This window comes from Pangasianodon hypophthalmus, chromosome 22, assembly GCF_027358585.1.
Source record: "Pangasianodon hypophthalmus isolate fPanHyp1 chromosome 22, fPanHyp1.pri, whole genome shotgun sequence".
NCBI lineage: Eukaryota > Metazoa > Chordata > Actinopteri > Siluriformes > Pangasiidae > Pangasianodon > Pangasianodon hypophthalmus.
Genome location: NC_069731.1, coordinates 12,831,636 through 12,848,071, shown reverse-complemented (window position 1 = coordinate 12,848,071; position 16,436 = coordinate 12,831,636). Strand labels below are relative to the sequence as shown.

Here is a 16,436-nt window from a genome sequence, read left to right as displayed (position 1 = left end):
TCACTTTTATCTTCAGACTTCAGCCTAGGGAACTGTGCTTGGTAATCACAATCATTGCCATTTGAGTCACCCTTGAGGACCTCTATGCAATTTTCTTTTGACCTTAAACTCCCTGTCTGGCAGCTCAGAGTAGGAAGTTCTCAGACTTATGAATGAGATGCAATACTAGGTACCATCATGATGCACTATGATGGCAAGGAGGTGTGTCTGAGGGCTTGGAGGGCACGTGCAGGGAGAGTTTTCCCATCATTCCCATCAGCCTTTGTTGATAATCAGGGCAGATTAGCCCTTTGTTCGGTATGTTCGAGTCCCGCAGAACAGGTGGGGGCTCAGGCTGGAGCTGTTTTGATTGACACTCTGTTATTGCACTGGAATCAAGGGAGAATTTTTAATTACTTTGTGACACACAGGTGTGAACGTCTCTTTCCCTCCCACCCTCATTCAGCCCCATATGCAGTGCTGGCAGCTGCCTGTGCAGAGTGAAATGCACACTTTCCCATTAGCAGATTTTTGCACCCCTACCCTACTCCCTTGGCCAATTCATCACCACATCCCCCCCAGGAGCCTCCCTCTTTCTCTCTCTCCATTCCCCCACCCCCTCCATCTTGCTTCCCTCCATAGGAACTCATTACCATTCATGGTATTTCTGGACAAAGATATTCTCCGAGGACGGCTCACTCTAATTATCTGCCTGACTGTTATTGAGAGCTTTGATTAGGGGCTGTCACTATGAGTAACAGGCAGCAGGTAGAAGGGAGAAGAAGAGAGGCGGGTAGTCCATGGGGGTGTGCTACCAGCATTTCGTGTCTGTCAGAAATGAATTAAATATGGAACATAAAGCCTTTTTGGCCACTTTGCAATGTCTTTTTGAGTCTGTTTTCTGTGGAGAAATAAATATAAAATACTCTGTCTGTAACTCTCTCTCTCTCTCTCTCTCTCTCTCTCTCTCTCTCACACACACACACACACACGCTCTCATCACCGACTGCCTCTTCTTCTTCCAAATCTGTAGGTAAACCTGTGATGATAATAACAGAGTACATGGAAAACGGATCATTGGACACATTTCTGAAGGTAAGTATGTCTTGTTCACATTTGCAATGGATCTAGGCCAATAAGGAAATTCAGCCAATAAGGAAATAAAACAAAAGCAGCTTATCATACTTATATACTGCCCGCAGTATTTCCTGATTAATGAAGTTGGATCTGTTTCCCAAAATAGTAACAAATTAGCAAACCACACTGAACCTGACCAATTTACTGAAGATGAATGATTGAATGCAGTTAACACCTCATGCAGTGCTGTGCCAGTGGTCTTGCATATTAATTTACATGGCCTTCTTTTGTCATGCAAGCTTCTGAGACTTTTTTGTTGGTTCATATGGGATTCCAGTCCCAATTCATGCTTCTAAGCTAGTCTGCCAAAGAAAAACTCAGTGAGATGGCATATGAAAGAACCATACTCAAAAGGGAATGCACCCTATTTTGGATGGCACCGGGTGGTGAGATTTTGATAATTGCAGTTTTTAACAGTCAGACAGAGAAAAGGCAAAAAAAAGTACTAAATGTTATGAAACTATACAGAATCTTAGCTGTAAGAATACTGTTTATGAGAGGCTTCATATGAGGAGAAGATGGGTTTGGAGGACTGCAACATTTTAGAATAATGACAACAGTTTTTGAGAAGTGGAACTCTGTAGGGTATCCAGATAAAATTATTTAGGATGGTGAAACATAAGTACAAATATCTCCTAGGCAAAGAAGCTGACAGACAGAGAGAAGAGATTGTTGGGTCATGGGAGCATACAATACCTTTAAAAGGGTGTATATACTGTGATCATAGTGAAAGCAGGGATTCTGACAGGTCTAGCTATGACAACAATACTAAAAGCAGAGACGGTAGGTAGCGTCTCTGAGTCACTCTAATGCTAAAATTAAGTATTTTCCATCTGACTGAGTCATATGTAGACATTTATGCTACTTACTACTACTTATGAGACTTATGAAGAAACTTTTGCAATTATCTATAAAGGATTTGTATGGTTTATAATGTGTTGTAAAGTTCATATGTAAGCCATACAAAACCTATTGCTATGTTTTTTTTTCTGTATTGTGGTGTGTATAGAAACATGATGGCCAGTTTACAGTGATTCAGCTTTTGGGCATGATGCGTGGCATTGCTGCTGGGATGCAGTATCTCTCTGAGATGAACTACGTACACCGAGACCTTGCAGCAAGGAACATTCTGGTAAATGGAAATCTGGTGTGTAAAGTATCAGACTTTGGACTGTCCCGTGTGCTGGAGGACGACCCAGATGCAGTGTATACTACCAGGGTGAGCAACAAGTTTATTTACAGTTCTGCTCTCTCTTTTTACCTCTTATAGTTTCTTGTCTTTCACCTGTCCTTGTCTTTTCTATTTTCATGAAAAAAATAATCATAATCCAGGAACATCACAGCAAAGGGCTTATTTTAGAATTCTAATTATCCTTTAATGCTGCGCTCCCCTCCCCAGCATAAATGAAATGAAACAAAGATGAAACAAAATTGAAAGGCGGACTTGATCTAGTTGTATAATGAGAAGTAGGTCAGTAGTGTGTGTTTGATGAAAAACTTCTAGGATGGCAGTCGAGGTGGTGAATAGCTAAGCATTCTCTCAGAAAGACAGAACACAGCATACTTTGCAGAATCACTACAGTCTCACACACACTCACAGAGAGAGTCTTTTTGACCAGAGCTCTTTCTCTTCAGAGATGTTTTATTAATCTGCATCACTACTGTTCTTCATATCTACCTTTGTCCTTAAAGGCACTACTGACTTAGTTTCTCCTCTACAGCTGGTTCTGCTTAGCTTGTGTTTCATACTGGTTTGATTTCACCCAAGATAGGATTCTGATGCAGGGTAAAAGAATAATTATACTGCATATAATTATTATACTGCATATCTTTGGTAGTAATGTAACTGCGCATTACTTTCCCAGCATGCACAGCCAGAATAATCTCCAAATGCTAAGCAAAGTGCATGTGACAGTGTGACACTGGGAAATGCATTCAGATATGCAGAGCTGTGATTACAATGATACCCACCAACTAACTTCATTAGTAGTAGGACCAATCACAGAAGACCTTTTTTACCCATGCCCCATGAGGAGCAATACATAGAATTTGGGCTCTCTTAGACTCCCATTATCAATCAGCCTGGTTGGATCAACAAACTAAGCCTGAGTGAGAAAGAAAGGAAGTGAAAGAATTCTCAAATTGAGAAAGTGATGAAAGAGACTGCATGCAGAGTTTTAGCAATACTGAGCACTGTCAAATTATGTTAAATATCACAAAAGAGAGTAGCTCCAAAGTAGCTGGCTCAAAAGGTCTCAGCATTACCGGCATATAAAATAAAGATATAGTTGGTGTGTAGCGAATGTACACTCAAAGACCACTTTATTAGGAACAAATGTACACCTGCCCATTCATGCAATTATTCAATCAGCCAATCAGGCAGCAGCAGCACGGTGCATAAATTCATGCAGAGACTGGTCAGTAGTTTCTGCCATTTGAATATCTTCACTTCAAATGTCAGAACGGGGGAAAATGTGATCTCAGTGACTTTGACTGTGGAACCAGTCTGGCAATTCTCCAACATTATGTCTAAACTCTAGAGACTGTTGTATGTGAAAATCACACGAGATTACACGTAAGTTATTTTACATTCCAAAGAAATCTTAGTTTCTGATATTTCTTTATCATTTCGGTTGGCTTATTGTTGATGGTTTTTTTTTTGTCACAGGGGGGAAAGATTCCTATCCGGTGGACGGCTCCAGAGGCCATAGCCTACAGGAAGTTCACTTCAGCTAGTGATGTGTGGAGTTACGGTATCACCATGTGGGAAGTCATATCCTATGGGGAGCGGCCATACTGGGAGATGTCCAATCAGGATGTGAGTATAATCAGAATACACATACATACAATGCATTTCAAGTGACATGTAGAACAGAAACAATGAGGTCTGAAGCATGAACATTTACTTTAGCAGAACATTCTAAGAGATCCTAAATCCTGTTAGACATTATGGGCTGCTACCCCCACCTTCTCTCTCACTTTCTCAAGGTTTATTACTCTCACTTACAGAAACATACTGTATACACTCAGTCTGCTTACTGCATAGACAGCTCTCTCGCAGTGATCTTTCTGTGCCCCGTCATATAAACATCAAGAGGTTCTGTAGGTTCTGCCATCAGCCTGCAGAATTTCTCTGCCAAAACACTTTAATTCCCCTGACAACAGTTCCCTTAAAGACTAAGAACTGTCTCTTGCAAACTAAGCCAATTAAATGCATCTGGTGGAAGAACATTTCCAGGTTTCTGTTCACAGGCTGCTTTATAACAACTGAATTGAACACCATCATGCCTAGCTCATTGCAGAGTTTTCAAATGATAAACCTTTTTGATTTCTTTATTTCCACTTTGGAGAGCAGTGCTCTGACAGGAAGTTGGGACCAACTAAGATGAGGAAATTGTACAGCACGGCTAACTTGCAACTTTATAGTCAGGACATGAGACAGCCTCCATGCCTGTTAAAAGCGACACTTTGAGAAGAATTTTGGAAATCTTGTTCACAGCATAAAAATAAACCCATCTGTTCCTTTCCTTTGCCATGGCAGCGTCATCCATGCTGTATATCTGTGTGTCTGAGTCACTACGGTCCTGTGTGCAGAGTTGAGCTAATTGCTGGCTTTGCGTGTAACTGGTTTATTTTGTGTCTAATGGTTGTGGCAGTATAATTTTTTTGGCAGTTATGCTCACAGTTGACAATCTCAGAGACAAAATTCCAAAAAAGGAGAAAAATCCACTACTAAGTGGCATGCACTAAATTGTAAAAAAACTGAGACAATATTTATTAAATTTATATGTTAAAAGACATTTGTTTGACCTTAGATGTTTCTGTTGCTCCTCTTCAGGTGATAAAGGCTATAGATGAGGGCTACAGGCTGCCAGCACCCATGGACTGCCCCGTGGTGTTGCACCAGCTCATGCTGGACTGCTGGGAGAAGAACCGCAGCGATAGGCCTAAGTTTGGACAGATTGTCATCAATCTGGACCAGTTGATCCGCAACCCCAGCAGCCTGAAACAGCTGGCCAACAGCACAGTCTGGTGAGAAAACGCTGACATGCATAATTCTAGATCAAGTTTTGTGCAGAGTAATATTTTGAAACCCTTATATTAGGCAGTGGATTCCCCAGTGGACCCAGAGCTTCTCGTTAAATTTTATTATTAAATCATGTGTTAAAACTTTTCAACAAAAATTTGGATGACCATGTGTGTGCAAAGCACCCAGATCTAAAATAAAGACTTGAGTAAAATGTGTTAGTTCAAATTGTTTGTTTGTTTGTTTGTTTGTTTAATCATGGATCTTGATGGCTAATAATCTTAATTTATATATGAAATTTGTTACTGATTTTTGATTAAAATGGACATAAGCCTAATAGCTTGTAGAGTTTGTAAATGGTGTGAGACTCTAGTTTGTAATGTAAATCTAGTTTCTAATGTAAAAATAATTAATTCTAATAATCTATAAAGTTTACTTCCCCCTTTAAAAGAATAAAATGAAGGATATCATTATTAAACATGGAATGTCTGCTGGAAGGATGGGACCTCTGAATATATTATAGTCTATATTATTATTATAGTTTTTAAGATCATATTTGTTATTTATATATTTTATTTACTCAGTGGAACTGGAATGTAATGTGTAAGTGCATTTTCTGCCTTTTCACTTTTGGGAGTAACAAGATTTTAAGTAAACATTATAACTATGCTTGTGCTTATGATATGTGCACAAAAGAAACACATTTTTAGTTCAGGAAAACATGTAGTCTTCAAAACCTCATATGAAGGCTTTTCCCAGGTCACCACACACATTTAAGTGTAATTGTGGCACCTGCACAGCAGCTATGAACATTACCTACACTTGTGCATATGACCTGAGATCAACAATTGTGCATTACTGTGCATTTGAGACATTTGAAACAATTTATGACTTTTATGATGCAAGGTTGATAAATGAGGGCCCAGTTTCCTTTTCCATTCCATCAATCAAGCTCATGTGTAAAGTATAATAGGGAATGTATTACGGATGTTAGCATGGTACAGCATGTTTTTTTCTGTTAAAAACATTAAAACGCAGATTTTGCAGATATGATGTTATGCTAGTGTAGATAGGAACCAGGTGGATGACCAAATCAAAGTTTTCTGTGAGATTCCAGACTGGAAGCACATGAAGGCCGATTTGTTTAGTTGGGCACTAACCAGCATCAAAGAGAAACATGTTCTGCTTTTACTCTCAGTCCAGCGAAAGGCACAGGCCACTCTTCATATTTGGACAGAGCAGAGTCTGAAATTCTCTTGATGTGATTGTGTGCATGTGTGTGGGTGTGTGTTACAGGGATTACATTGTAATCAGGCATCCTAGCAGATCTGGAAAGCCGCATGTTAACTGTCCAAGTTCTGGCTGGTAATTAGCTCTGACAAGTCCTTTCCAAGGCTTCTGTGAGAGCTACCTATGACACATACACACACACACACAGACACACACGTACACTCTACAGGGAGCTTTCTCCAGACACCCCTCTTTCTCCAGTTCATGCCTTTGTTGCTTTCTGCTTTGAAACTGGACACATGACTGCATCATTTTCATAGGCTTGCTGGTCCAATCCTGGATACACAGCATCTCAATAATAATTGTACTGAATATGGAAAAGGAAATTAATCATTTTTTAATGTAACCCAAAAAAAATCCGGAAACACACGCAATTAACATGCAGAAAATCTATTCTGTTGTGTCAATACTAGGTTTAATTATTGTTCTCTTTCAGATTAATTAACTCTATTGACTGCTTTACATGCACTATTGCAAAAGCAATTAATACGTAATTTCAAACTTAGGCAACTAAAACAAAACATGGATAACAAGTAAGATTCCAGGAGTGGAAAATACGTAAGAAAATTTATGTTGTTATTATACTTAAGTATTATTTGTTGGTATTTATACTTTGAACATTTAAAGCATCCAATCAAATTCACTGATGTAGAAAACAACTATAACAAATTATGCCAATTTATCATCTGATGTGACTTACTTTTTTTTCTACAGATGCTACCTAGGGCACATATTCAGTGACACGTTATCTGTACTTTCACTTAAGTACAATTTCTCAGTACTTTTTTCCAACCCTGCAACATTCTAATATGCAAATATAAAAAGAGATTTTTGGCATGGACACGCAAATGTCAGTACTCACCTTCCAGAAACAGTCAAATAGCAAATAACAGAAAAATGAGCAAACAGAAAAACAAGGATAATGCAGAAGCAATATATACTCAATAACCATTACATAAACAGCTTTGGTTGGTTATTGTAAAGTTATGGCAACACCTGGCAACACATTTTGTAGTAATGGCCAAATGATCCCTTTCCCAGATGATCTCACCATATATCATCCTATTGTCTGTCTTAAAAGTTACACTGTGCTGATATCTTATTTTGTCCTTACTCCAAGCATTTACAGAACAGTTTGCACAAAAAAACCCGTCGTATATACCGCACATTGGCGTGAAAAATGAATGACTTTATTCCCCTCTCTCCTCAGGGAGGACCCAGTGACTCCAGAGCCTGCATTTAGCACAGTGGCTGACTGGCTGGACTCCATTAAAATGAGTCAGTACAAAGAACATTTCTCCAGCGCTGGCTACGTCAGTCTTGACTCAGTCCTGTATGTCAGTGTCAGGTTAGTGTCACAGTTATGATTCTGCAAATCAGCGTAGATAGCATCCTTGGAAAAGCCTGGACAGCTTTCCCAAAAACTAGTAATATGTTTAACTGTACTGTACTTTTATATGGCAAATTGTTTTTCTGGATGTGCATGTAGCAGCACAGCAAGTACTCAGAGAAGCATGTCAGCTCAGAAGCGAATTGTCACAGTAAGTTAAGCTGAAGAGGTGGGGCTGAAGTGTTTTCTGGCATTAGATGTGACTCAGTATCATAGTCACAACAATGTCACACAGGTTACACAGACAAAGTGCCATAGCGGAACAGATATACATTCAGCCTGAGAGTTTCAGTTTGTAAACGGAATAAATACTAAATGATCAAATTATCAAATTATCCATGATGCACACGCACTGTCGCTGACACTGTAGAGATGCAGGACAAAGTTGATGCTAAACCTAAAATTTTGCCAACACAAAACTTCAATGAATTAAACATGGTTTATTTCAACGCTGACTAAGAATGTATAGTGATCAGTTGTGTATCTCAGCTGATAAGACTGGATAGACAGATGCGAATAATGCTTATGATCAAATTGATTATCTGTTTTCATCATATACATATTTGATTATTGCATAGTTATTATTGTTGTTTTTTCATACAAATGTAAAGGTAGGCAGGTGTTTGCACTGCTATAGGCTGTTAATATTTCTCAGTATAATATTAAATCAGATAAAGATAATCAGGCTGCTACACATTTGGAAAATGCAATGCTGAAAAATTTTAAATGGTACTTTTTTTATTTCTTCCAATAAATTCCCAGAAATATGACTTTCAACAATATAAAAACTGGTTCATCGGTTATTGAATATTTTAATGGATTTAAAAACTCTCTTTTTGAGCATACTGTCTCTGAGCCATCAGTGTTGTAAGCCATGCCTATGCTGAAAATAAGAGCAGCTTTCTCAGCCATTAAATAGCCCACGCAGGCACTGAGTTATCAGTGAGAGGGATACTCCTCTAAATGCATATGCCGTGTGTAAAAAGTGCCAACTTGTTCTCGTTCTACGCTCTAAAAGCCCATTCCTCCTGCTGTGGAAATCACAACCGTATTTAATGCCAAAATGCTGTTTCGTAATGGCAGGAAAATGCTCCAGGGTGTGGTAAACCAATGTCAACAACCATTGAAACTCTCCCTTTAATAAGAAAAATGCTTTTATACTGCTTCTTTGTAATTTCTCTCTTCTTGTGCATTATTAGTGAACTCGGGAAGCTGGGAGTTGTGTTGGCAGGCCATCAGAAGAAAATCCTCTCAAGCATTCAGTGCCTGCATGTACAACAGCAGCAGCAACAGCAGCAGGGAACCCAGGTGCAGGTATAAAAATCTAGACTCCGGTTAAACCTCGCCTCCTCACTCCTAGCTCCATCCTCAGACCAACGTGTCTTCCTGCCCACCACTCCAGCCAGCCACTCCACTATGCGCACTGAGATCACCACCACACGTCGGCCTGCCTTGTCTGATTTGTGGCTAGGGTCAGGGGGACACATCCAGGCATCTGGGCAGTGTTGAAGACAAAACCACATCACAATGTGGAAGTCAGAAAATTGCTCTGTGATTTCAAGGAAGCACTGGGAAACCTCATTGTAGTATACTTTTATTCTGAACAAGACCTTCAATGGGAAGAAAAGAGGACCACATGTTGTAAAAAAAAACTGGTTTTGTAGTAATGTGGTGGTCTGTTGACTTTTAGTGTTGATGTAGGTGGTGTTTGTGTACCACAGGTGGATGGACCTCTGCTATATGACCATCTGTGAACTTATTTATGGTAGGGTAATAGTATTTTCCAGCAGGTGACGGATACCTTGAAACGTTGACCACACACATAGAGACTGGGAATGGATGCATTGTTACTCCATATGCCATGCAGACTGTTGTCATGTGAGTGGAGTGCAGAGTGTTCCTATTCATTTGGCCTGTCAGAGGCCAAGGACAATGGAGAGAGACAAGAACCAACTGGACACTTCAAAACCATAAGGATTTGACCAGTGAGGAAATGAATGTCACCTGCCTTCAATGATTTTCTTCTTTCCTGATGAACTGATATTAAGAGACATTTCTTTCACTGACACTGAGTTGGATGTGTCTTGCTATTTCATGTAATGTAAACATCATATTAACAGGAAGTGCTGTGTTTTCCCCTACTCAGTCTTTGGAGTATCAACATGCAGTACTTTAGCCGCTGAAGCACAGAAATGTTTGTTGTTAAGGAAATGTTTTTTCAGTCCCTGTGTCATATTTTTCAAAATGCCATGTACATAATACCGTGTACTTATTAAAGATAGACATGTATGTGATACAGGCACTTCAGAATAGACCTGTTCCAAACAGGGGTCTGGTATCAAACTCAAATTACAGTCCTGTTAAGGTGAAAGAATGGGGGAAAAGGTTCAAATGTACAGTATTGTTTATTGTGTTTGTACAGTCATGACTTTGTGTCTCAAGTATTTTATTGGTCGTACACTCAGACAAGGAGATGCCTCATTTTAATGCTTTGATGCTAGCTTTGGACAGAGCAGGATTGTGCAGTGAATGTAATGGATGTATTAGCTTTATTGCAAGTCTGGAAAGCTAAAAAGTTTCTCAGGATTTTTTTTTCATGTTCATTTTTCAAGAAGACAGTAAAGTAAACCTGAATATCTGGAAGAAAACCTGAAACATCATCTTCTTCACACCCTCCAGAATTACTGGCATTCTTCAAACTGATTGGAACCCATCAAAAAATATTATATAAACATTACACAAAATAATTTTCCACTCAAACAGTAATAGAAACTTTTTATCTTTGTTCTAACAAATTTTCCTCATTAGAACCTTTTTTTATAATAGTATTTTCTTTAAAATATATATGTGCCAAAATTATTGTATTTATTTATATTTTAAATAAATGCAAACACATTGTCGTTCTTGGAAAACTTAATTTTTTTCAGTTGTTCCGTTGCAAAGTTTCAGTCCCCAGAAACTTTGTTGTTGCCTTTAACCATACCCTGTTTTCCTGGGTTATAAAGACTAGGTTACACACATCTAAAAATCCTTTTGTCCTCCATCACCATGGGAAAAACCAAAGAACATTTCAGCACAAAAGAGACAGAACATTGTTAACCTACACAAATCTGATTTAAAATATACATAAGCATCTAAATATCATTAAGCATAATTAAGCCCATAACAAAACGATTCACATATCTCAAACAGTTGGAAAATTGCCAGGAACTGTACCCATGAGCGTGAGATGGATGGTGAAAGAGGAAAAAAAGATCACAGTTTTAGAATTGGACAGTTTGGTTAATTCTTGTGGAAGTAAAAACTGTTAAAACTGTTAAATGCCACTTTCATAACAACAAGCTGTTTGGAAGCATTGCAAGAAAGAAGCCTTTCCTGAGAGCATCTCACAAAATGCAGGACTTGAATGTCACCAAGCGTCATTAGAACTACAGTTGGCATCGTGTATTGTGATTAGATGAGCCCAAAATCGAACAGATGGTCATACACCATCAGCATTTTTGGTGACGTACAAGGAAAAGCACCTTTACCCTTTGTAAAATACGGAGGTGGCTTATTGATGCCGTTTGTGACTGCTGGTTCAGAGGGTCTCATGAAGCTCAGTGACATGTTGGATTCTGTTAAATGCCAGAATATTTTAGAACAAAAGCTATTTGCCTCTGCCAGAATGTTGAGACTTGGCTATAGATAGAGTTTTCAACAGGATGATGAGATCAACAGAGAAATGATTCAAGAGACATGAAATCAATGTTTTTCAACAACCATCTCAGTCTCTGAATTCGACTCCTACAGAAAATCTGCAGTCTGAATCAAAGAGGGAAGTCCACATGCCCAAAGCTTAGAATCGAAAAGTGCTTAAAAAGTTCTTCATGGAGGAATGGGCTAAGATATCTTTATAAGTGTCTCCAACCTTGTTAGAGTACAGGAAGAGATTTACTGCTGTTCTTCTCCCCTGATCAGGCATCATAATGTATTACAAGGACTGTAAGGATGCTGAAAATTTCAAACCTAAAAAATTGACTACTTAAAAACCCTTTTGTGTTTGGAATAAAATGTTTAAATACAATTAGCAAAAGATTTATTTTTATAGAGTTTTGCTCATTTTCTTGAAGGGTACCAATAATTCTGGAAGGCATTGTATAATTGAATTTTTCTTTTTGCATATTCCTTCTTAATGGTCCTTTTTACAAGATCATAAATTAACCTCTGGTTCATTTTTGCTTTCAGTAATATGAAGAATAAAAACTGTATTGTAACTGCAGTTACTTGTACCACAAAGCTTTTGGCAGTAAATTGAAAAATAAGAGTGCTTGTTTGAGAAAAGCTGGATTCCAATTAAAGTCCTGGTTATCTAGTTCCTCTATGATACTTTGGAAAAGTATTTGTTTAGTGCAAGAAAAATGATAACTGAAAGGCAGACATTTCTGTTTATTTATTCATTTCCTTAAAAAAGGCAGACAGAATGCCAGTTTGCTTGTTGTGTTTGCTGTTCAGCTATTTGTATTGAACAATGAGTTCCCATCCAAGTACCTGGCACATCTGTGCCATCACGTACTAATATAATGTGAGCTTTCCTTAATCGCCAAATTACTGGAGCATATGCGCCTATTCAGATTTGCTCCTCAAGCAGAAAAAGCAACACTGAATAATTCAAGTGGGAGTTGCAAAAAAGTATTTCAAATCAATAAACCTCTGGTCTTTCCAAAACACTGCAGGCTAAATTATGCATAGTGGAGTTCAGACTGCTGCAGATCCCAGTGATCAAAAGGGTTTCTTCAGTAATTTCATTTGAGAGCAAGGAGCTGTTGTCAAAATGCAAGCACACACCTGAAATGAAATACCAACAGTGAATACGGTTAAATCATAACGGTCCTCTTTTCATCTTTTTGTTTTCCTAAATGAACAATTCTCACACACATTTTATTATTTCATACTCAGTCCATGTAATTTCAGTGTACATTTAAGTGTTATAGTGTTGTTGTTGAATGTTCTTGAACATATCACCAGTTATGTCTTCTCTCTTTTCAGCATTGTAAAATGGATTTTTGTGTTTATTTCTCACACTAACTCACTGATCATTGAATCAATAGTTCATACGAGCCAAGCCTTCACTTGGACTTTTTTATTTCTGAGTTCCATTTAATTGATTTTTATACACTATGTTTATTTTGTTGCTTATCACAATTTCTTAAAAGGAACAGTTCCATTAATGTTGCTAACAGTGGATTATGTTAAAATTATGCAAATGACCTCATGCAGATTCATGCTTACTAGCTTCTCTTCCTTGATGTTAGCATGTTTGGTTGAGCTGTTTCTTTATTCTCCTGTTGAACTGTTGAACATCATGTCCAATAAATATGTTGATAGTTTTAATCTGATATTCCTTTTTAAGAGTCAGCCATTTTATTGAAGCTATGTTCCTCAAACAGATAACAGTGCACATTTGAAGTCATTTAGCATTTTGAAGCTAAGTACCAGTTGATTCAGATTTCAAAGAAAAGAGTGATTGATAGAAATGAGACTTTGGTGGTGACACATGTGCACCTGCTTATATAGAGACACACATCCAAACAGACAGCACCATTCTCTCCATTCCCTCAATTCCCTTGTTCCTCTTCCAGGAGTTGCTTGTGAGATCCATATGAATGTCACACAAACAGTGCCAAGGTCTTTACTATTCTTATCATGCTCAGGTGAGATGAAGGGCCACCATCTGGAGTTGGAGCGTAAGGCAGCAAGTTATTTCCCAAGTCCTCCAGGGTAGATCCCTGAGTAAAGCTCCAAGCAGCTGTTCATCACTCAGCATTAAACTAGAACTCCATCACCATTAGCCATTTCCACCACAGAGATGGAGGTTTCTGTTAAATAAACCGTGACTGTTTTGTGAGTTGTGCATTGTCCAGGCTACAGGGCTACAGGGCTGCAGGGCTGTTTTTGGGATCCCTCTCTTGCATGCTCCCACCCACTCCCTCATACACTCTTGACTAATCCTGCTCCCACAAAGTCGTACCATATTCTGAGGCATACCTCTGAAAACATACATAAAACACATTCTTTAGAGAATATGATGGCCAATCAAAGCATTAATATTGCTCCACCTTGAGGATCATAGCCAATCAAGTGTGAGGCTGTGCCACTGAGGGTGGGTTCCACTCAAGTCAGGATATTGATCTTATTTGAGAATAAGAATTACTTGAGTGCTGATACTGTTTCTACTGATGAAAGGAGTCACTTAAATACTCACATTGCTCATTGTTATTCCACCCTCAATACCACGACTGAGGTGAGACCCTTGAGCAAGGCACCAAACCCCCAACTGCTCCCCGGGCGCCACAACAAAAAGACTGCCCACTGCTCCGGGTGTGTGTTCACGGTGTGTGTGTGTGTGTGTGTGTGTGTGTTCACTACTGTGTGTGTGCACTTGGATGGGTTAAATGCTGAGCACAAATTCCGAGTATGGGTCACCATACTTGGCCACACGTCACTTCACTTCACTTTGTTGATGATAAGAATCACTCAGTATATTAGGACTGTACTTTATTAATGAGGAGAATCACTGAATCTATTAATATTGTACACTCAAGGTACTGCTACTGCTTTAAGGTGAAAATCACTCAAGCCCTGATACTGATTTTAGTTGGTAATGAGACTTGCCCGTATGTACTTGATGTGAATTACGCATCCGATGTTGTCCCAGGATGAGAATTACACATCCAATGTTGTCCCAGTGAGTTAACTTGTACTTAGACAGTGAAGCCCCTTTATGGTTCTTCTCAAATCAAACAAACAGCTTTTAAAAGAACCTGTCAGATGGTGGTCACTTCTACATTGCACTGGAGAGCCTTCATTGGACAGGCTCAAGGGCCGCATTTGCCATGCTGTCATCTGCAAGCATAGATAGGTTTGTTAATATGCTGCAGTGCCAATAACGATAGCCAGAATGTTGGGTTTGGTCAAGGTGTGATATGTTTGAATTCTGGTATTCCGAGCTGACCAACAGTGCATGCAATTCACTAACTAGCCTGGGCATAGTGATGGCCATCATAACAGTTGTCTTAAGTGAAAGCCACTTTATATCTGTGCCTTCTATTGGTTCATATGACAAATTGCACAAACTGCCTGGCAACAATCCCAGGGCAGTAATATCAGTTGTGTAATTGCCATCATAATCAAGGAAACTCTGTCTTTGATCAGAAAGACTCACATAGCTTGCAAATCAAGTTTCATGCAGATGAACTGGGGCAGCGGTAGTGAGTTCAAATCCCAGCACCGCCAAGCTGCTACTGCTGGGCCCTTGAGCAAGGCCCTTAACCCTCAACTGCTCAGGTGTATAAATGAGTTAAATATGAGTTCCGAGCTCTGAATAAGAGCATCTGCCAAATGCCGTAAATGTAATGATCTGTGCAGTCTATGTGGGAGTCCAATAGCTCTTCCTAGGATCGACTTTTGGCTCCAGAGTTTCCACATATGAAATCAGTAGCTTTGCCGTTCTCACCTTTTGCTGCTGAAAATATCAGTATGTACAGAAACTGCCATTACAGAGACTCAGGGGTTACTTGCATAAATTTTTTTGGGTGCCAGAGTGAAAGACTGAACTGGTATGTCACTTCACTTATGTGGAAGTGGAGAAATTGTCTGTTCTCCATAGCTATTGGAATGTGGAAATATGCATCTATCAGATCTATAGTCTCAAATTATTCCCTTGTTTGTTCACTGCTTGCTTCACATCTGATATGCACAGCATATGACACAACAGCTGCTTTAAAGAAAAAAAAAAATATATAGGCCTCTATAATGTAATACAATCAGAAAACATTTTGAAAAAAAATCCAGCCAGGCACTCTGTCTCATGTATAAGATCTACTGCATATTTCTGTAGCAGTGACTGCATTTCCTTTTGCATTCTGGTCCACTGCTGTGTGGCATATGTTGGATCCTATATGACTCCTTTCAGGTGTCATTGCTATCTCTGAAACACACTTCATCAAATATAACATTACTATTACCAATAATGGGCTCTCTTATATGATTAGTGTTTCAACCTGAACCTGTGCAACAAAGAGCTGATGAGATGAAGTTCACGTTTTGCTGTGCATTCTCTGTCTGCACATTCTTCACAAAAAGAGAACCCTACTATGATCATTATCCCCCTTGCAAACCAGGGTGTCAGCTTTTTTAAATTTGGGTTGTGCACAGTACAGATTTGCCCACGGTGCACTGCAACGCTATGTACCACTAGCAAGGCAACCAGTCTCCATCCTTGTGGCATCAATTTCAATTCAATTTTATTTGTATAGTGCTTTTAACAATGGACTTTTATCACGAAGCAGGTTTACAGAAATATATTAATTCAGGATATAAATTTTAAAGTGCAATTGTGTAACCATGAAAATTCATTATAGTTTTCACGTGGAGTCTATTTTGTTATCAACTGTTCACTGAAGGAGCCTTGAATGCAAAACTCTTCATGGGAATTACAGTCTTAAAGCTATCATACCAACAGTAGTCCTAAGCCATCGTAGCAAAACTGTTCATATCAATTGAATTCCAAAACAAATCTTCAGCATATACAGTAATCTCATGTAACTTTAGGCTGTCCGTGCGGGGCTATCC

At 38.9% G+C, this 16,436-nt stretch overlaps 1 protein-coding gene across 1 annotated transcript in view; it reads left to right on the top strand.

Moving 5' to 3' along the window:
* ek1 (eph-like kinase 1) overlaps positions 1-13,561 on the top strand; it is an 85,000-nt gene extending 71,439 nt beyond the window's left edge. Inside the window, exons 12-17 of the mRNA XM_026938058.3 lie at positions 1,013-1,074; positions 2,126-2,335; positions 3,785-3,934; positions 4,955-5,148; positions 7,644-7,781; positions 9,023-13,561. Coding sequence (XP_026793859.1) covers positions 1,013-1,074; positions 2,126-2,335; positions 3,785-3,934; positions 4,955-5,148; positions 7,644-7,781; positions 9,023-9,143 — 875 coding nt within the window. The 3' untranslated portion in view covers positions 9,144-13,561. The remainder of the gene's footprint in view (positions 1-1,012; positions 1,075-2,125; positions 2,336-3,784; positions 3,935-4,954; positions 5,149-7,643; positions 7,782-9,022) is intronic.
* The last annotated feature ends 2,875 nt before the right edge of the window (positions 13,562-16,436 follow it).